Source organism: Haliaeetus leucocephalus, unplaced genomic scaffold (assembly GCF_000737465.1).
Source record: "Haliaeetus leucocephalus isolate CR32 unplaced genomic scaffold, Haliaeetus_leucocephalus-4.0 Scaffold195, whole genome shotgun sequence".
Taxonomy (NCBI): domain Eukaryota; kingdom Metazoa; phylum Chordata; class Aves; order Accipitriformes; family Accipitridae; genus Haliaeetus; species Haliaeetus leucocephalus.
In genome coordinates, this window is record NW_010972631.1 from 8,130,800 (window position 1) to 8,153,617 (window position 22,818).

General features: G+C 35.8%; 1 protein-coding gene across 3 annotated transcripts in view; it reads right to left on the reverse strand.

Moving 5' to 3' along the window:
• Positions 1 to 22,818, reverse strand: part of RIMS1 (regulating synaptic membrane exocytosis 1) — a 336,006-nt gene that overhangs the window by 93,929 nt on the left and 219,259 nt on the right. The window contains exons 20-25 of one of the 3 annotated variants that reach the window (XM_010565782.1): positions 19,399 to 19,512; positions 18,847 to 18,936; positions 13,228 to 13,311; positions 5,922 to 5,993; positions 1,500 to 1,682; positions 44 to 156 (exon numbers count right to left, since the gene is read on the reverse strand). In XM_010565782.1, the coding sequence (XP_010564084.1) occupies positions 44 to 156; positions 1,500 to 1,682; positions 5,922 to 5,993; positions 13,228 to 13,311; positions 18,847 to 18,936; positions 19,399 to 19,512 (656 nt within the window). Of the gene's footprint in view, positions 1 to 43; positions 157 to 1,499; positions 1,683 to 5,921; positions 5,994 to 8,320; positions 8,399 to 13,227; positions 13,312 to 18,846; positions 18,937 to 19,398; positions 19,513 to 19,854; positions 19,933 to 22,818 lie in introns of all 3 variants that reach the window. The other 2 variants (XM_010565783.1, XM_010565784.1) reach the window with 2 other exon arrangements.

Here is a 22,818-nt window from a genome sequence, read left to right on the forward strand (position 1 = left end):
GAAATCAAAGAGTTTGAGCTATCATAAGCTCATTATTTGATACCTTGCTCTATACTGCCACTTCTTACTGGAACTTGCGGTAGCTGTCTTCCCCTGCGACTGCTGAAGGATGTGTCTGCAGGAGGAGACTGTGTGGGACTTCCTTGTTGATGCACTCTGCAAATGAAATTAAGATAAAAGTAAAATAACGCAAATGAAGAGAATTTTTATATTCTGAATTTTAAACACATATTAAGTTGCATATACTGAAGATGGGTTTGAAGAAGTTTGCATTTGGTGTATGCCATATGCACATACTCAGGTCTAGATACCCAGTTAACTTATAAGGCCTCACATTTAATCTCTCTACCTTCAACTAAGGAGAAATATTTTCCTTTGTTTTGTTGTTGGTTTTTTTTAATAAAGTACTAGTCAAAAACCACTGAATGAAAAATAGTTTTCTAAAACCCATTTATGATTATGACTCGCAATTTATATATGTTCTCCTGCACTGGTATAAGGGCAAAACAAAACATCACCTCTATATTTTATTAACTCTTGTATTCCCCTTGTGCTGATGCAATAATCGCACAAGGCCACAGAGAACTGGACAGCAAGTATCTGTTCCCATGGGATAACATGTTGTTTTACCCTGAACTCAGAGAAGTAAAAAGAACTTTAACCTTTGTTCTGGGGGGGGATTGCATGTGTGGGTGCGCACAAAGAATGAACAAGATTTTTAATAATCGTACCTATGTAAATATCCTAAACCCCTTTGGCTGAATTCTAGCTAGCAGTATTTCAGAGCACCTTGGGTACTTCATTTCTTACACATAGTTACAGCATCTGAGTGTAACACATCAAACACCTTTGGAATGCTGGTAAGTTTGCATTTAAAATAAGTATGGCCACCTCTAATAACTAGGGAAAAAGTTTAAGAAAGTAAAACAAAGATGAGAAGGAGCAGACCACTGAGGGGGAGAGCTTACTATTAAATGCCCTTGCCAGCTACAGTAATATCACACTCACTACAGTGGACAAGCGCTGTTTATCTACTACCCTAAGGCTGCAAGTAGATAATTTGCGATTTTGAGTAACACGTTTGTGGAAGTCCAAAATACTGTTGGCTTTCACAGTGCGTAGATCAACTGACTTTCTCTTAGCCTGTAAGCTCAGAGTTAGCTGTGTGAACAGCACATGATTTCCTGCACAATGTTTAGAGAAATACTTTGATAATTTTCATATGGATACAGAACAAAACACAACAATGGAAGGACGAAACACAGCCAATTTTTTACTCTTACATTCACTTAAGTATTTAAGTTCAACAGCAAGAAGTACCATCTGGATGGTGAAGATAGGTGGCGTAAAGGATATGGGAGAAGTGTAAATACCATGAAGAGAGGATAATCTACAGTGCCAGAATGAGTGAACGCGCCATGTATGCTCAGGAAAGTACAACACCACACTGACACCCGGGAGGCAGGACATGAAAGCTGTGCTGTACACGTAATAGCAACCTTGTCAGAAGTGGAGAAGGTGGCGCCGAACCTCCGGGCGCTAGGTGATGTACAGAGCATAAGGCTCTGATACTAGAGCGCTCACTCGACCTCGAGCGAGCGTGATGTTTTCCCCTAATGACTGGCTGTTCAGTCGTTCGTGGGGTTGGAAGTCCCCTTCTAGAAAGACATGGTAGCAGACCCCTAAAACATCAGGGCCAAAAAGAAACTGTTCAGTTGTTAGCTCCAGGCATACCTTCCCATGCCCCCCTCCATCAAAGAACATTGCAAATCCTGGCTGCAGGACCAGGGTTGACTTTTCAGATTGAAGTTATTAATTCTGAATGCAAATCCATTTTCAAAATGACAAACTGCAGAACACTCACCACTGCAGATACACGTGACCCTACTTGTGGAACTGTTGAACTGCACTGCATATAGCGGACAGTTGGCCAAAAACTCTAGCTGCATCTTAAACACAGCAAACACAAGCTAACAAAACATATGACGTCAGTACTAGCACAGGGTAGGCTATGAATACCTAGTTTTACCACAAAGCATTTCTAAACCATAGCTTTTATCCTTATTCAAAATATTAACTGGATTTCAATTAGTGTCCTAAAAAAGGACAATATGTAAGCACATATGTAATTCCCTTGGTTTCCCTAGGAGTTCGAAATAAGGAATCTAATTAAGTATCTTTCTGCTGTAAGCCCTAAAACAGAAATACAGTTCTGAAGGAAGTCTAATGAAAATATAATTAAAATATGCAGTAAAATGATTAATCGTGTTAGTATACTAAAGCATAATTATTAGTAGTTTAATAATTACATATACTGCAAGTATAAGATAACCTGAAACACTTCAAGTTTGGAGAGTTACAAAGTATTCTAACTGTGCCTTTTTACTCTTCCTTGGTTTCCCAACAGTGCAGCATTTTGGAAATGGTACTACTGTATCTTACTGTATCTGCTGTAATTTCAGAAATTTCAGTTTCCTGTGACATCATTTCATTGGGGGTTTTTTGGTTTGTTTGGTTGGGTTTTTTTTGGTTTTGGGTTTTTTTTTCAAATTTCTGCAGACTTATGAAGTCTCCCTTCAGACACCCAGCACAACTTTCTCACAAGATACAGACAAGTAACCAAGGGACTGTCTAGTTTATATGACTATCATACACTGAAAAGTCAACCTAAAAAAAAAAAAAAAAAAAAAAAAAAAAAAAAAAAAAAAAAAAAAGAGAGATAACATGTGGATGCCTACCAGGGATAACAAGCAGGTTTGGTTTCAAAGCCATTTCATCAGTAACAGTTTATGTGCAAGTCCAGTCACAATACAACAAAACAAGGATTCTGCTGCCCTTGCCTTATTCTCTCTCAAACCCTAACGCTTCTTTAGCTTAACTCCTGGTTTGCTGTGGTGATAACCGTAACATTCCTGCAGAGACTGATTCCCCTGATTCTATAAGATGCTTATGATAACAAAGATGAGCTGAGTTCTGAAAACGCCTGTTTCTCCATGCTGACTGTAAAAGTAAACCATGCCAACTATTGCATGCAACCAGCTTTTAAGCATATTTTATCAGATAACATCCATAAGGTAAATATGGATCCCACCCTGTGCCAGAAAGTGCTTGCCTGCTTTTACTATGAATGAATGCTCCAATCTAACAAAGTCATCATGTTCTCAGTTCTGATTTTTCTCATTTTAGAGGCTAAATGTCCTGGAATTTATCTGAAAGCCTAGCAAAGCACTAGGAGAGTCTGTCCTGCCATTACAGAACACTTTATCTGAGACTCAGAAACTCAACTCCTGCTCTTTCAGTAATACTCTTTTTATAGACCTGTCCCCTTCCACGAGAGAAAGACAGAAGATCTGCTTAACTAAAATGAAGACACATGAGGCTTAAGACTTGCATTAGCTGGGCTATTACACTGAGACAAATATGCTACTTGGGGTGCAAATGAAAAATAGAGCTAAAAGGGAAGTGGAGAAAAACTAGAATGGTGTTAAGGACTTGCCGGCCTAGGAGAAAGATCGGTTGCTGAAAGGAAGAAGTTTGCAAATGGCTGATCAGAATGAGACAAAAAGGAACAAGCACAGGAGACAAAAGCTAGTGTACGACTGAGGAAACGAGACAGAAGTGAGATAAGAAGTATGGAGAGGAGAGGAATTTGGGAGAGAAATGATACCTGGTGAGCAATAGACTGCAACGAGCACATACATGTGTATCATCTCCTGGTTCCTCAAAGAGGAAGGTAACACTGAAAGCAGCAAACCTGTTAATTCAATTGGCAATGGTCTACACGGGAATCCTACAGGTTCCAGCTCTGCCTGCACCCAAGAAAACTCAAATTCCTTTCTCTTCAGACTGATGCCTCAGTGGCACATACTAAATACAACATGCTGCCACTTATGAAACTATAAAGAAAAACTAAGAATGAGAGAGCAGCACCAATCTGGCACGTGCCTGGCACCGGGTCCTATGTAAAATACAGCAAGTACAGTTGAAGACTGCATGTATCATAACACATATGATAGGTAACCTCAGATCTGGCATTTCTGGGGTGATCAGTTAGGGCTGAAAGAAAACATTTTAGGATTGGGATGAACTAAGTTTTACCACAGTTTTTCTCATTCATACAAGCACAGAAAATGTAATCAGTTTTACTCCTTCAGAAGAGTTTACTGAATCCCATCTTGAAGGCTTATCACAGAGAATTAAGAGAATTCATAGGCTCTGTAAACTATCCTGAGAAGGTTTGCTTTTTCCCTTTTATGTACATTTCCTAAGCTATCACAATACATGGAGAACTTAATCTTACATAGCATGTTGAAAGGCTCTACAGAGAAGCTGATAGCATGTTGGTATGTTATTCCAGTAATCTGCTTAGCTAATATTAGACAAGATCTGCAAATTGCAAAATAAAGATCAAATCTAAGACAGAAATGGATATTTGAGGAAGAAATAGTCTTGAGTTATATTTGCCATTTGACAAGAAAATTAATTGCCTGTCCTATTATCAAAACTTTCTGGCACTAGTGCAACATTATATGATGAAATACAAAACTACAGCACTCGGACTTATTTAGGCATTTGTGTCTCGCATCTAGCCCTAATGAATCACTTTACGGAAACAGAAGCCTACACCATGTGCCATGGAGATGTAAAAATAAGCAGCGCAATTCAAGTTTCACTATGCTCTTGTTGCACTGGGTTCATCGCTGAACAGTTATCAAGAACTGTGAGTCCCTTGGACCTCAGACCCAGTGGCTCCCCTTACTCTTCATAAGTTAGAAAAAAAGGGGGGTAAAAATGGGTTTAGTGATCTCAATGGCAAAACTGTCCCTGGTTTAAACACAGCAAGGATTTCAGCCATTATTTAGGTAATTTCTTTGGTCTAAAGTGAAAAAGCAACTGGGCTGTTCTGACAACAGAATCATCAAAACTAAGAAAAGTGTAACCATTGCTTTTGGATCAGGAATGATAATCTGGGGCTTGAAGCAGTAAAATAAAATAAAAGCTCTGAAGTTTTTCTACACAATGTGCATTTTCATTGAAAAAAAAATTTGTCTGTGTTGTTCACAGAAGTTTTTCAACCCTCACAATGTAAACAGATGTACATTCCTCCTCTACTAATCAAGATAACATAAATCTGTTTCTGACAAAGGCAGGATCTCATCTCACCCCTCCTCACTGCTCTTATTTCAGCCAATATACAGGGTTTAATACTTAACTAGATGTACTGCCGACTAAATATATTTTTGTTTTTCACTTCTTAATAATTTGAATATATAACCCTATGCTACTGTAGCATCAAAGCTAAAAGTTACAATGATAATATAAGTACAGGAAAATTCAATGAATTCAAAGGTTAAAGACCCAGTGTTTATATTGACTTTTTGTAATGATAGATTATAAAATTTTCTATACATATTTAAATGCTTAACTTAACATTTTTATATTATAAATTGAAAGTAATTTGATCAGAGACATCTTGAATTATTAATCTGTGAATATATTTTTTTCATCCTCAAATTTATTGTAAAACAGACGAGATTTTTTGGAATAAGATCAGTGGTAAAGTGCAGAAAAGGTTTAGTCCCGTACTAATGAAATATACTACACGCTTCCAAATGTCATCTTACAGAGATCAAGATAGTGGCGATGGATCTCAGGTTTTGGTTTATGAAAGGGATGGACTGCTAGTCTTTACCATTGAGTTTATCTGCCATGATGGAGAATGCCAGCAAAATTCCATATGTATGCAACACAGCAAGCAGTGCTAATAATATAGATACAAAGTAAATAATACTGTAAATTATGACAACAGCTTTTGGTACTGTCACAGTCGTTCTACTTCAAAAGTCGTATTAGAGGTATATTCAAAAAAATGGAATCATATGGATTATAAGAGACGTTTACTCATCGATCAGCAATCCTACCTTTCTGTTTCAGTTGCGGAGCCTTTCCTAGTTTGTTTTTGGCTGCTATATCTTTCCACTTTCCTGGACTGCCTGTGAAATGACATGTCAGAAAAGAAATAAACAAAGAAGAAAAAGAATACAGAAATATGAAGATTATTTATTAATGTATTATAAAGGTAATAACAGAAATGGTTGACAGATGAAAAAGTGACAACTGTTGTCATGAACAGGCTGGTGAACTCCAGGTTTAAGACACATTGCACTGATTAGGTTTGACTGGGGCTGATGGTGCGAAAGTTAGGCGGTACCAAAACAGGGGAGTTAACATTGATCCTGACTGAACCTGTAGATAGCTCCCACTTCACAGTCTGTATTTGATTAGAAACAACACCTCCTCGTAGGCCTTTTAGTCATCTCTTAACAGCATGAAAACCCAAATGCAGAGTAGACAGCAGGAAAAAAATGTTGCAGAAAGCACCAGAAAATACTAATCAAATGTAAACTTTAAAAATTGCTTTTAAATCTAAAATCCAAAAGCAAAACAAATACTGCATCATATCAGACTTAAATAATGCTGTCACTATATTAATAAAAACTTGGCTTTTCAAAAATCTCATTGTATTAAAACTTGTTAAGGTTTTTTAGAAACAGTTTAAAACAATTCTATTTTTTTTTTCTAGTCAATATAAATAAGTCAGAAGTTTATTTCATTTCTTCACTCCTTTCCCACATAAATCTTTTATAGAATTCACCTGACATTTGGATAGTGAGGCACTAGTTACCTCTGACAACCTAAGCATTTACTTTGATAGTAAATAAAAACAATGAACAGTAATATGAGTCAATAAATGTAAGGAGGAAGGTAAAGCATGTTTCACCATTATGACCCAGGACTATAAATATACTATGAAAATCTCTGCAAGTCTTGTGTGTTCCAAAATTTTCTTTACTATCCACAGTAATGTGAGCATTTACACAACAGGATTTATGATTTTAAACCTTTGATAATCATGAATATATATCAGTTTTTCAGAATAAAAAGTGCATACGGTATTTCAGGAGTGGTCTAAAACAGGAAGCGATGATTATTCATTGTTAGATCAGAAATGTTGACAAACCCTAACCTGCATCTTATGCTGGTGCAAGAAACATATATAGCAACTTGCAACGATATAAGCAATGTCATATATTAAGCTATAAAAGAATTACTGTGGGCAAAACAAATAGATAAAAATAATATTTTAAAAATATATTTTCTTTTTAAACCTTTGTGGTTATAAAGAGTGATCCAGTGTCTGAACTGGAAGATACCTAGACAGCTGTAACACCAAATTATACCCAAAGAACATAATCACAGTGCATTTTCATGATTTGTACCCACTGTAATATTTGATGAGCATTATATTGTGATGCGGTATGCTCCACAACAAAGAAAATACTGCAGCATAATACAAAATGCTTTTTGCATGAGCAGAGGTCATAACCTGATGCTTTCCAGGTTTTAAAAGAAAATACTTTCTTACCAAAAAATAATATCTCGGATTAAAAGTTAAAAACCCTTTTGTCCTCAAACTATTTTCTCCAGATTTATTTTTTTTTTATATTCTCATTACTTTTTAATTTTTTTCTTTACCAGGCCAAATACAAGGTGGATACACAGGGTAACATATTTAATGCTGCAGCTTTACTTAAAAGCTAAGTATTTAAAATTATGGTTAGATCCACTGAATGCAGCACCATTATCACTCAAATGATGTCAGCCTTTTCATTTTCTGTTTGTCTGGGTATGGAGCTTATTTTTCTTTTACTCCTTATGTCACTTGCTTAGACTGTGACATTATGTGCAATGGAGAAAAAAAGCACATAGTGACTACTCCTTGTAGGATGGAAAAGCTGAGAGTAGGACATCCTTTCTTGTGAAAAGTGACAAAGTAATATATAGCACTGGTGAGCTGAATATACTTATTTCTCTGCTCTCTGGCTGTCCTTGTGAGCAGCACACATTAGATATACGTTTAAAAATTTAAAAATCACAATTTCCTTCCTGTTTCCTTCCTCTTGCTAAGAGGATGCTGTATACAATTCCATATAGCTCAACAGCCTACTACAGCACTTGCAGTCCTGACTCAGCTTGAGCACAGTGTGGGCATTGGCAGGTATGTATTTACAGGTAGGGGCGCTTTCATGCCCATATACAAGGTACGAAGAGTGCACTGGGGACAAGAACACTCAAGTCATACTCAAATTTACCTCTTAAATGTACTTTAGAGGGGATTAAATAGTATCTATGAACAATACATACATATACGTACTTATACATAAAAAGAGAAAAAAACTTCATATACAGAGGATATGAAGAATATACTATAACCAAGACCTCATTTATTTGGAACTATAATTTGAGTAAATAAGGATACCTCTGTGCTGCTCCAGGTTTAGCACTTAGGTGGTCTACACTGTCCTGTTTTGGAATGCAAGACTCCAGCGTCCTTGTTCTTCACAAAATTTGGAAACATGGATATGAATTTGGACAGAATGAGCAGAAACAGAGAGATGGTCACATGCAGTGAAGGTGGAGACATGCAGTCAAATATATAAACCAAAAGCATTAAGGCGCTATCTGATGAGAAAGGCTATATTCCTCATTTCCCCTTCCATTGATTTAATCCATACATTTTAAGGAAATGTTAAAATTTTTAGACATAATATCAACAACCTAAGATGCAATAAAGTATGAAAGAATGAAAGCCACAATAATATTGTTAAAAACCTTTATATTCTACATGCTGAACAGCAGCACTGTGGTTTAATAGTTGCCATTATCCTTCTTGAGAATTAATCTACAGTATTTTCATTAGATTAATACATAAACCTATGGAGAATATCTTCCCTAGTAATTTGAAACATGTGTATTTTGTCATATTGTGAAATTCTCCTGAAAACGCACATAAATTTCATAATTTCATATATTCTGATGAAAACTTCATATTCTGTTGCCAGCCAGTCTGCTACAGTAATAACTAACAACAATTCGATAGCAAATTAGAATAACTGACTCAGCTTTCTTTTAAAAATTCAAATAAAGTTCAGAATATTTCTTAAATTCTGTATTATTTTCATTTTTGCTGAAGCTGTTTAAGAACCTCAGAATTTGTTCGCAGCTTTCAATTTGGCATAAATATTATGAGCTTGTTGGTTTATTATTATTTTTTTATGGTACACATGGTAAAAAAAAAATTTTTTCTTGGTAAGGTGTATCAATGTAAGATTTTTTTTCAATATCAAATTTGGTTTTTAATGAGAAAACTCAGCAAAATTTGCAGTCCACTAATAATCCAGGGTATGTAATAAATTTGCATCTATACCTCCATTAGGGTGAGGAGCTGGTGAAATTTCTCTTGAAGGTCAAAAATCTACCAAGTGCCACATCAAATCACCAATCAATAAGGCCTTGTTACATATACAGACAAGCACTATATATTATTTTATATAGAGACAAGCTATTCACAGTTCATGTTCCAATGACCCATGTGGCTCAAAATATTTATCACTGTTGAGTGTAAACAAAATCTACACACAGAAATAGAATTATATTCATATCAAAATTAAAAATTACTATTCTTAAAGTGACAAAAAAAATTTTTGTAAAATTCAGTGTCAAACATTTAAAATGGTTTATTACTGGCTTGTACAAGAGACCTCAGTGGTTTGCAGTTGAGTCTGTTCGTTTACGTAGCCTTAAAGCCATCAAAAACGTCATGTTCAATACTTCCTGATTTTTCCTGAATATTTCTGAAAGGCTGGATCTACATGGTATGTGAGCTGGGAGGTCACAACTACTCTGAAGGCTTGGTAGCTCCTCGCACTCATTCCTAGCACTTCAATTCATGTCTTGCAAAACTGCATCCCTGATCAAGTCCCATAGTTGCTGGGAAGACGGGAAAGGATCATCCAGGCCATATCAGTCTGCCGCTGGCAGTGCACTACAGTTGGCTTCAGGATGACTCGTGGACAAGCATTCTTACAGATGCGTACATGACCACCAAAAGTTACTTCTCTTAACTGAAGGTAGATGAGAATTAATTTTTTAAAAGGCTTATTTTATCTGGTCTCGGTTATATGCTGAACCTATACGCAGACTTCTCAAAAAGAACAGTCTGAATAAAATTCCCACCTACCATTAACTGCTTTCATTCTCCTTGTTTTTATCATCACTTACAATTTCATAATTTTGCAGTTCTCCAGTTACCAGAAAGTCTTTCACTTTAGACAGACTTTCTAATTCTAATTTCTAATACAAAACCCAAAAAACCTCCCAGCAATGAAGCTATCAAATTCAAACCAAAAACTATTCTTTAAAACATCTTAAAGAAATACATGATACTAACCCAACACTTGTTAATTCCTAACACTGAAATAACATATAACCCATGTCTTCATCTTGTCAAGGTACATCTAGGAGTCACTTTTTCTGATATGGCAAGTGAACAAATTCCAGAATAACAGCAATCTTGCCAAGACCTTTACTAAAATTTAGGTTATGAATCATTATTGATAAATACAATGTTGCAAAAACTGGATTCAAACGATCAAAACTGGAAATAATGCGTAAGCCATACGTTTAAGAAATGTATTCAGAAATAGATCTTCTTGATTGCACCCTATATGCAAATTTGGCCAATTTGTAAGTGTCCTGGTTTCAGCTGGGATGTAGTTAACTGTCTTCCTAGTAGCTGGTACAGTGCTATGTTTTGAGTTCAGTATGTGAAGAATGTTGATAACACTGATGTTTTCAGTTGTTGCCCAGTAGTGTTTAGACTATAGTCAAGGATTTTTCAGCTTCTCATGCCCAGCCAGGGCACCTGACCCAACTGGCCAACGGGGTATTCCATACCATGTGACGTCATATCTAGTACAGGAACTGGGAAGTGGGGGTGGGGAATTGCCACTCGGGGACTAGCTGGGTGTTGGTCGGCGGGTGGTGAGCAATTGCCCTGCGCATCATTTGTACATTCCAATCCTTTTATTACTACTATTGTCATTTTATTAGTGTTATCATTGTCATTATTAGTTTCTTTCTTTTCTGTTCTATTAAACCGTTCTTATCTCAACCCAGGAGTTTTACTTCTTTTCCTGATTTTCTCCCCCATCCCACTGGATGGCGGGGGAGTGAGTGAGCGGCTGCGTGGTGCTTAGTTGCTGGCTGGGGTTAAACCACGACAGTAAGATAAATCTGGAATGTACTCAAATGAAGAGTAAGATGACATCTGTTGAAGTCAATTAATCTGTGAAAATACGATTTGAAAGCAGTGATAAACAGTTAGTCAGCTACCCCTGCTGATCCACCAGACCTTTATTCCCTGACACCCACTGCATCAGTTGTCAAATTGATACAAGCATGTCTTAAAAAAACATAAATTATTGAACTGAGTGGTGTTGGCCAACTGCTAAAGCTATGGGAAATAACCAGAATGAATGTAAACTTAAAGAGTATAAACCAAAGGTAAACCACCTTTGATTCCCTCACTGATACTCTCTCTACAGACAAGGTGCGCTATTATTTTGTATTGGGCATGCAATGCAAAGGAAGATCCTGGAACTGAGAGGCTGCAGCCAGTCATCAGGATTGAAGTTAGCCTAACCTCCACGTTCATCACTGACTGCATCACTGGGATTTGGTGACCAGATTACCTGCAAGACTTCCAAGCACAAGAAGGTACTCATTTCACTAAGAAAATTAGACTGCTGTTTCTCTGACTCAAAATCTTTCCCATAACAGATTCTATATCGTACAGATGCTTTATTGTGATATGTTTGCTAACAGGTATTAGATGATTTCAGTCTTACTCCACAAAACTTCAGCTGACATCAAAAGGCTTACAATTCTGCATTAAGAATGGCAGTACTTGGATGAAAACCTCCTTTCACTGATATGTGATAGGATTATGATTTAATTCTAATCATTTCAATGACAGCAAGATTTTATCCACTCTGATCCACTGAAGTCAAAGACAGTCTTGCCAGCGACTTGAAAAACGGGAAGCAAAATTACCTAAAAATGCCTAAAAGATACAAAGGACATTTGTAAATTATTAATAGCTGTCCCATCAAAGGGATGTGTTGGCAAAATTTCTAGAAATGCAGTATCTGTAAGGGGGGGACAATTTTGAAATAATGTTTCACAAATTTAATTTTGTAATTTATAATGCTGTCTTACTCAAATAGAAAAAGAAATGCTATCCAAACACAATTACACTCTTCCCACCTTGTATTAGTGAAATACATCCAGTATCAAGTAAACAAGACAAATTACAGTACAAATATAAGTACTGTGGATAGACTTTAGCAGAAGGTAAGTATTAGCATTATAGTAACTGAGTTTTATCCATATACCAGTCTTGCAGTTTTAAGTGCAACTTCATAAGAGTTTACACATGTATGGATTATTTACATGAACCATCTGTATCCTGTCATTTACTGTAAAATAAAAAAAACTGAAGGGAAAACTTTGAATTTGCATCTCAATAAGAATTATAATGTCTGCTTAAAAAAACCCCAGATCTATCTGGAAAAAAAATACCAAAAAAAAAAAATTACTACCGCCAAGGCAACGGAATACCAAAACTGATTTGAGCAGAAAGGTCATGACAAGAAAAAAACCAAACGTGCTTCTATTAATCACAGGTGGTATTCAGCATTTAAAAAAAAAAAAAAAAAAAAAAAATTTCAAGCACTGGTGTTTTTAACCAAAACCTACCTTCTTAGGAAAACATGCTCCATGGAGACCATCCTGATTTGGACAGAATTTACAAACAGCGCCAATTTTTACGTACATCAACTAGCAAGTGTTATCAAGACTTCCAACGTATCAATTTGTGGTTTTTTTTCCCTCTTAGAAACAGTTTGTTAAAAAAAGGAGAAAACCCCAATAAAATAAAAATAAGCACCTAGACAAGAATAGGCTGTACAACAAATATTTATCATATTATAAAGCACCACAGTGAAAACACCACCAACGTTTACAGAAGCAAGTAAAAACAGACTAAAGAACATTAACACAGATGATGTTCTGTTGTATTAGACATCTTATTTCATGGCTTGTGACCATTCAGGCAAAGAGAAGATTTGCAAAGACATTAATTCCTAGGTGCTTTATAACAGTTCAACAAAATGCAGAGATGGTATCTAAGCTGCTGTTTTATTTTGGGCTTCTGGAGGTTGTAAGTCTCTCTCTACTTATATGCATATTTTTAAATTTCAGTATACTCCTCCGAGAGTGCAAGATGCAGTAAGCCACTTTCCACTGGGAGGAGTTGACTAGTACCTGTCATCCTCCGGAGATGCATGCTGGATATGAATCCTGGGACTAGTAGGTCGTCTCCTCTCTAGGGAGGGGGACCATCTACCCCTGTTTGCCCGTTCAATAAAACAGGAAAAAAACAGGATATTTAGTTTGTGATAAAATTAAATATATGGGATTTGGGACTGGAAAAATACCCCAAAAAGTCATGAAAGTGTGTCATTTAATTATTTTTTTCTAGCAGTTTTCTAATCCCCAAGTATACTATTCTAATGGCTGTTAACTGCAGAAACATTACAGCTGAAACAAAGACAATGTGTGCCCAAAGATGCAGAATTTAGACCGATATAAATCTTTTACATAGTGTACCATTAAGTTTTCAAATATTCTCAAATGCTAGATTATCTAAAAACCTGTCATTCGCATAGAAAGTTGTAATTCCAAACTAGAAGAGCTTTTCGAAGACCATATGATGGTCATTTTCTGGCTGGTATTTTGTTAAGTTCATGTCTCCTAGCTCTTTGTACTGAAAAATGCATTCTCAATAAAAATATAGGACTATGAATTATAAGAAAAATTCTAAGGCATAAAGTGACCCTTTTCTGGAACACAATGAGAGATTAAAGGTAAATTAATTAGCTACAACTAAGCTACACACATTTGTGTACATGTACTGGAGTAATTTTTTTCATTTAAAAATATATATTGAAAGCATGTGCAGCCAGCTTCCTCTTCTGTTCGTTTCTCTGTATCCCTGCAGTACATGCCAGCAGATTATGTTGTATAATTAAATTTAACAAAAAGGACCTGAGCTGTGAATGAAAACTGGTGTCTTACATGATTTTTTTTTTAAAAAGCTCATTTAATTTAGAATGATACATACTATCCTATAGACTGGTGTTGCTTATTTTGTTGGGATGTTATGTGGTTGTAATAGTACAAGTGTACGTATAACAATTTACAAAATCAAAATATACTGATTAATGTACAAACAGCAAAATGTTTACATAAACTCTGCACAACTATCTAATATTTCACTTTCTGAGGCATCCTTCCAGTCCATGTAATAAGGAAAAGGGTTTGATTTATGGAACATGCAAATAACAAAGTTTTCAAGAAGATTAGCATCACTTGAACATTAAGGTAAAACTTTCAGAAGTTTCAAGAGCAAATAGGTTGTTAGTAGTTAGTTTCTTTTTCTCTCCAAAGCAAGAGTTAAAGAAAATGTTAATGCATCAGTGCACTCAAAGCCCTTAATATGCTGATATCCACTACAAATATTAAACAGCATTTGATAGAATTAACTGGGTCATGAAGTATGAACTTTGAGAACATGCTCTCTTTCACTGAATGTTGAATGACTGTGAGCCACAGTGCAACGTGGACAAACATGCAGTAACCTATTCCTTTACAGGGTTGAAAAGGACTGGAAACAATACGTCGCATACCTAATGCAAACAGTTATTTTACTGTATATTATTTTAAATGTAAATGGTGTTATTCAACATAACTGTTAAAGGCATGCAATATAAACACCTAACACTTCCGACTTACTAAAAAACCTTAGAAAAATCAACATGAAATCAGGACAGGTCTTAATTGGATCAAGTGACAGCTCCAACTTCTCTGTTATCTATTTATGAGGAGGTAACAAGTAACTGTTCGGCTTTGTACCTTCTTCAGGTGGTAGTGACCAGCTAATAGCAAACATCCTGAAGATCTTTGAAATGTTTTGATTCCTACTGCAGCAAAGCACCTCAGAACAAATCTAACACCACAGCTGCTGGGCTGCATTTTGCAGATGTGCTGACCCTGTTGTACATGAACTAATCCCTGGGCTGTGCTCTTTGGTTTTATTTGCTCAGATCTCCACTAACTAACCTCTCAGGACCAAAGCATACAAACAGTACCAATCTGTACAACTGCTCTTGCGCTAACTGCTAAAATACACAATTGCTTGCAACATAAGAAACTTAGAAGGCAAATAAAAGCCACACTAGATATTATTAACTATCCCTGCCTGTAATCTTATATCAATCCAGGGAAGATGCCGTTATGATGAGAAACCATTGCTGAATCAGTTCAGATACTGCACTTACATCTCATGCCTATGTGCTTTCCTAACTGGAGGCTGGGGGTTGCAAATTTCCTCATTCTAAAGAAATAGTGCATAATTTACAAGGAAAAAAAGCACAAAATTTGAGACACAGTGAAAAGGACAATAAAAAAAATCATAATAAAGGAAGTAGTAGCAGCAAAAACATTTTCAATGGCATTAGAGGATATTTATGACTATATTATAAAAGTAACATAGGCCTTGCAGATCATCACAGGAACTTCTACAATGCAATCATTTTGGGAAAAAAAAAAAAACAAAACAACAAAAAACCAAACAGCTTGGAATAAATGGGTAGGTGGGTGGGGAGAGAAAAAAAAAGGCGAGGAAAAAAAAAAGGCTGGCATGGTGCAACTGTATAGATCTATGCAGTAGGGGCTGGATATTTTTGAGTATCCTAGTGCATACTGCGCCAAAGAGAAATACATGACGGATTAAGTTCTGTACTAAACGATTCCATTTACCAAATAACTTTGGCAGGCCTGTGTCAGGGCAAGGTCAGTTTGCCAGTCAAGTTATACAGACTTTCCTTGCTCAAATGATGAGGCTTATAGCAGGAGAAAAGGAATGTCTTTTTGTTGTTGTTTTGGTTTAGTGCAACTAACAAGACTCATATATCCCAAATTTATATATACTGCTGAAAGTATTCTTCTGCTGGTATATGCGGGTCAACAAAATGACTGGCAAAGCAGCATCTTAAAAACCAGTGACTAGTCCAACCATTCCAAATGACAGGAATTATGTTGTATAGTTTAATGATCAAAACCATTTCCAACAAATCATTGTCACAGAGAAACAGGACTCTATTGTCCACCAGTTACACACAGCCAACACCAATTTGTTAAAAAAAGCTCAAGTGGACTATTTTAACTCTTGATTTCAAATTCAATCTAATTTATACCCTCTAAGACAAAAGATTGGATGGAATAAGTAGAAATAATTTTCCATAGGTGAGTACACTCATAATTTTGTTGAAGAAAATATACAATGCCACATTTAGAAGTCTATCTTTATATTTTGAGGTCTAAAAGTCTAAATTTTAAAATAAAATCTACAATTCCATTTGGGGGTGGGGGGAGAGGAAACACCATGAAAAGAACTAACAATACCTTTAACATAGGTCCCTCAAATATAATGATAATAAAGTGGTGCTGCATAGATTGGACTTCACAAAACCACGTGTTTCTCTTTGCTACAAGCAGGACCAACTCTACAACTGATGGGTGTTTGTCTAATCTCTTCTTAGACAATCTCCAGTAACGAAGCCAAAACAACCTTTTCCATATCATCTACTACAGTGTTTCATCATACTTGCTTTCAAAAAAGCTTTCCTACTGTTTAAGATGAACCTTACTGTATTTTAAGTCCCTTATTCTCATCTTGTCCAGCACAGGAACAAAATGCTTTCTGAATGTCCTGAACTTAATTCTATGTTCTTCAAACTGAAGTCTCCTCTATCATTACATGCAACTGATCGCTAACCTCACGTTGAAGTGTAAGCAGATACAGTCAACAGTGGACAATTAAATCTTCTAAAATTAGCTTACCCCAAACCAAAAATATTAATTTGGTGGGTTTTATACATTAAACATAACATCTTCCTCCAAAAATTGGGCTGTGTTGGAAAAACATCATCTATGTCGGAAGAAAAAATTTAAAAAAAAGTATGTCCTAAATCCTGTGTCAGAGCCACACAGGTCTTATTTCCAACAAAACCATCGTGGAAAATTTGAATATGACTTTCTTAAAAAAGAGTTTTCTGCACCCCCATGAAGGATCCCAATTCAAAAGCACCTATTTAGGACTTCTAAAAGAAATAAGTAAAAAGTTTCATAGTGATGGACAATTCTTCTGGATCAGGCTCACAGATGATTTGGTAAAACCATGTGTTTAGTAGCAGTAGAGGCAATTAACACAGACTAAACACTTTTCTTTACAATGAGCTGATGAAAAATGCTGCAGATTCAGTGCAGTGCCTATAGGACAGAGGTTGCTGGGCATAAATTAGAAAGACACAATAGAACTAGTTAACATCAGTGACAGGTGTAGTTTTGAGTATAATATTTTAATTAGATAGTTTACAACTGCCAGTTACTGTTTCACTGAATATTCAAATGATGGGTGGCATCTTGAAATAAAAGTTATTACATTAAATAGTTGCTTGTAGATGAATACAGCTGTATATATCTACACACTTAGTTCTTAATATGAGGCTATGATATTTTTTTAAAAAAATCTAGAATGATAACCTGTATTTCATTCTGAGTGGCCTTATTTCTGTCATAATTTTTTGGGTTTTTTTTAATAACCATGTATATATTATCTATGATATCTTGACCTCAATCTCAAAAAGGAATGAACTAGTGTAGATACATCTGATTTATCTCAGCAGAACATTAGCCACTCCTCTGCAACAGGGGCACAACTTGAGAAAAGCAAAGTTCCAATCAAAGAGCAGCGAGAAGTGGGGGGGAGGAGAGGAAGGGAAATTTCACAAAAAACTTAGGAGAAACCTTATCTCAAAGGGAGAACTACATTCTTGCTGCCCTTCTTCACAGGTCCTCTCCCACAATAATGAAAATGATGCAACTGTTATAACCGCCGCACTGTGGGGACTGACAAAGCAACTTTGCATTATTAACTGCCACGCTAGTTCAATATGTATCGCACAGATGAAATTGTAATTCCACCATAGTCCCACTCAATGGGAGCCTATTACTGCCTTCAGTGAAGCTAAAATCTCACTCTAAAATGGTACAGTTCTTAGCCAAAAACACAGGCGGTGATGAAAAATTCCCTTGTGAAACAATCCCATCTGTCAAACACACCAGTAGTATTTGGTTCATTTAAGATTTTGAATGAAGCTATTGTAATGTTAAAAATTCAGAAAGCATCCATAAAATGCCCGCACGATATATGACAGAACAATATTTCATTTAAATTGCAAACATGTCTTCTTAAGACTTATGTGAGCCTTAATATAATGTCACAGAGTGAAAAAAACTTAATGCAGTGATTTGCCTTGTAATTGCAAAAGCAGATGCAGCAGATAAGATTAAGAAAGCAATGAAGTTTGGCTGTTTTGTAGAAAATACATCACTACACAAACTACAGTTCTGGCTTGAAATACGAGAGTTTTGTCATAATTTATAAATTATGTCACCGCCTTAGCAGTCCACAGAACAGGCAAGAAACAAATGTAATACTTTTTAGCAAATGATGATGAAGATAAAGAACCAAGTGGTACTTTGTCAAAATACTTAACACTGCAATGCTATTATCAGCATACTGAGGACTTTTGTTAACAATGACAACAGCTTGAACTGAAACAAGGAAAGAAGCCAGAAGCAGTTATAAACTCCAACACACAGTTCACATGACATACATGAATATGGGAGCAAAAATGTCTACAAATACCAAAGCAGACATGAATGTACAAGAATGTGGAGTAGTCATATGAAGAAAAACAAAACTGATAGAGATCACCAGCACAGATGACAAGAAATTCATAAGTTTTTATTTTATACCTTTCTCGTTCTGGTGAATGCAAACTAGTATCTGGTCTCAAGCAGTTGGTACTAGCACTCCTAGCCCTGTCAAGGGAGGGCTGTAGTTCACTAGTGCCAGTGCATTGCATCCAATGGTAGAAGAGAAAGAAAAAGAAAACAAAGAAAGGAATACAATGTTAGATATTAACTCATAAAATAATGCTCTCTTTACAGAAAATGTAGAATCACAATGATTTAATTAAGGAAAACGTAAAAGAGCTGACTGGATGACAGTGCCAAGATTTGTTTACAAAATAAAAGCAAACAAAAGACTGCTAGAAATATTTTGCTAAGATTGTCGAAATGCTTAAAACTGAATGAGACAGAACAACATCCACTTGTAAAAAAGTGGAATGAGAAATATCAAACAATAAATTTAAAATCCTTATTAACAGCAGTAAATCTTAAGCCAACATAAAAGGATGAGATACACTATATATTATGTGAAATTACTTTACAGTGAAGCTCATTTACTCTGCAAATCCATACTAGATACCAAACAGGAGGGGGGATTAAGCCTCAGTTTCTTACCTAACCAGTAGATCATCTCCAAATTTCGGTATTCGTGAATTAAGGCAATCATGAAGGAGTGAAATATCCTGTCTAATCACGGATTTGGTCTTAGCACATGCAGGAAGAGTTGAGCTTTGTAAATTAAAATTTTTTAAACAAAATGAAAATAAATTTGACATGTAACCAAAACCTTATACATAAACAAAAGAATGCAACAAAGAAAAACATGCAACATATAATTTTAACAGTGAAGACAACTCTACCTAATACAAAGTGACTTGGTTTGGGTATTTTTTGTAACGTGGGGGTTAATTTAAACAGTTATATGAAGTTATTTTAGGATTATATCCCTTATCTCTCAGTTATAAAAAGTGTATGAAACATTTTTATTGTTTCTTTTATTTAACAAAGCAAGACTATTTATTTTTTTAGAAAGGAACTAATTACTTAAAGGGGACTCTAAACACTTCTTACCTGTATAGGCTCCAATGAGTACCATTTTCTAGTAAAGGCATCTTGGGTGGTAATGTTTTATAGTGCCTAACAGAACTTCTTGAATGTGGTGGAACAGAAAAGAAAACAGAACAAACAAAAACATGCCAGAAATAAAAAGACAGGCAAAGGTAAGCCAAGACTGACCAAAATGTAAAATAAATGCATAACACTCTACTACATTTAATAGCCATATGAGTAGGTTCCTCAATATATGTTTTTCTCAACTACTGTGACAGCTATCTGGGGGACAAATTTTTGTATTTACACTTTTGTTAATGCAGTCTATGAACTCGTGACAGTACTAGTCAGCTCAGGTTTTTTTCCTTGTAATTAAAGTAATCTAAATTCCATTTATAGAGGTTTTTAATTAAAATATACAAGCTGTTGTAAAGGATTAGGTTGATATGAAACTTGGTCTTTATTCCTCTTAGTGATGCCTTACTTAAGCCTACAGAGAGTTTAACATCTTCAGTAGCTAAGCATGAAAAGCTTGCTGAAACAGTGAAATATAGTATCACAAACTTAATTACAGATGTATTAGCATCCGGCATTTTTGAATATGGAAGTCTTTTGGAAGTAGTTTATTAGCTTCAATGTTTAACAGTAAGTAAATGCTATTATTAATAAGCTAATTAAAAAACCTAGGAGATCTACTGTATCAGCCAGCACAGCAGCACTCTGAGATGTTACGTGACAACTGTCTAATACCATTTACAGTACATGAGATTTTAGAACAGGAAATGTTTACTTTGTTATCCAGCTCTACCCAATGAATAAGGGAGAAATTTAAAGGCAGACGGGCCTCTGAGTGGGAATCATGGCCATTTAATGGTTAAGGGTTAATAACCAAGTTCTAACAATTTTCCACATACCCTACCAGGACACAGCTGCAGTGCTATTAGCAGAAGGACCAGCAGCCTTGAGGGTTTTGAACATTTTGATTCCTGTTGAGGCTTGGACCTAGGCACAGCAGATCAACATTACAAACCCAGCTGTGTCACAGACAGATGAAACAACTCTCTGCCTGGAAACCCCAGTGTTTGTAAAACCCTGAGGGATTTAACAGAGGAGCTTTGACCCTTCTTGTACAGGTTTAGCGGTCATCACTGCTGACATCTCTAGCAGAGGTCACTGTGACGTTGCAAAGTTGGAATAAAGGAATGGTTGTCCATCAGATCAATCCTGGCATATTAGCAGATATTAGCAATCAAAGTGGGCGTGACCTAAGACATAGAATGTGACAAGCCATGGTCTACGGCATAGGTACACATGTCCTTCCAGCATTTCTGCTGTTAGTCAATAATTGCATGCAGACGGACAGGATGGACAACTAGGACTAGTATCGTTCTAAACTGGTGTATTAAACTAACCATATATCTTAACTTTGTAGCTTGGACTATCTCACATTAGTATTTCTTTCATTTAACATTAAACCCTTAACATTTCTTTCCCAGTTTAAGCTGAAGCTGTCTCAATTATTCAGCAAGCTCTCTAGAAAACAAGGATAAAGCTTTATAATGTTTCTAACATTAATAAATGTCAGGCCACTACAAATGAGAAAGGACAAAATATGGCAACCAATGCACAGAACAAATTTTTGTTGAAACACTCTTTGAGACTATTCAGTCAAGGATGGATATTGGCAATTTTCTGGGTATTATTCAAACTTGGATTAAGCTGTATAAGCCTCAGAGTTAAATTTAAAAATCAATCTATTGTCTTCTATTGCCCTTATATTCACCTTCAATACATTATTAAAAGTACCATTCTGTTCTATAGTATACCATTACTGTTACTTTAAAGGGGTGAATTTGTTACTTTTCTTGATCATAAAAAAGTAACAGCAATAATTAGAATAAGGAAAAAGGCAAGACAAGGCTGTACTCTCTGAATTCAGTGTAGCGCTTGCTTAACTCCATTGCTGCCCGTGCACAATTTTTAGCTGGTTAGCTGGCCTGACTGGTTAGTAGATTTGTAAAACTATTGGACATCTACAGTGGCTGGGCAAAGTGCATCAAAAGTTCATAATACAATATTTACTTTGTGAATTAAGTGAGAATTTAAGCATTTTCATTGAAGAATTCTAATGAAAATGATAATCTTTAAGAGGGAAAGGAAAACGCACAGAGCTCGGGACAAGGAGGGGGGTGAAGCTATAGAAGATACAGCAAAAAGAGAAAGGCCATAGGAAGGAGGGAGGAAAAATTGCTATTGCATGACAATAAAAGGACATAAAATAACAGGGAGTGAAATAAATTTTTAACTTTTAAAACCTAAAATGGTGAGGAAAAGGCTTTTTTAGATAAAGTATGAGAATGAAACTCTTTCTACTGATAATAAAAACTTAATTTTTCATTTAACAGCTTCTCTGATGCACAGATTTTTTTTGAAAGTTTTCATATTTATTATTTTACCTTTATACTACTGTGCCTTATAATAGGACCCTATCACAGCATCTTCGATGCTGTTTCAAATTCGATGAAGAGAATTAAAGCAACCCAAGGCATATTAAAAAAACCAAACTACTCTGTATGGGAAAATCCTACACCAAGTAAATGAGTAAGTACATTAGACAACATGGGTTTAAAAGTTTGATGGTTTCAAACATATAGCACTGACGTAAAACTCTTAGCAACGCCCAGATCCCGAACAGAAAAATGGTTAACTACTTGGTTGAAGTAGTTGACTGGTTAACTACTTCAACTTCAACCTACATTTTTACTGATTCTAAATGGAAGATTTTCTACAAAATCTGACATGTATTTTTAACAAAGTTAACAGATGCGGTGGAAAAAAAAGGCGGGGAGGGGCAGAATTAGGTTTGTTAGATAAAGATATTTCAGTCCCATTTAGTTTCACAACATTCGGAAGAGTTGAGACAGGGAGCTCCACGCTTTGGAACGAGAGATTAATAAAGATTGAAGATGAGCCCAAACTACAAAG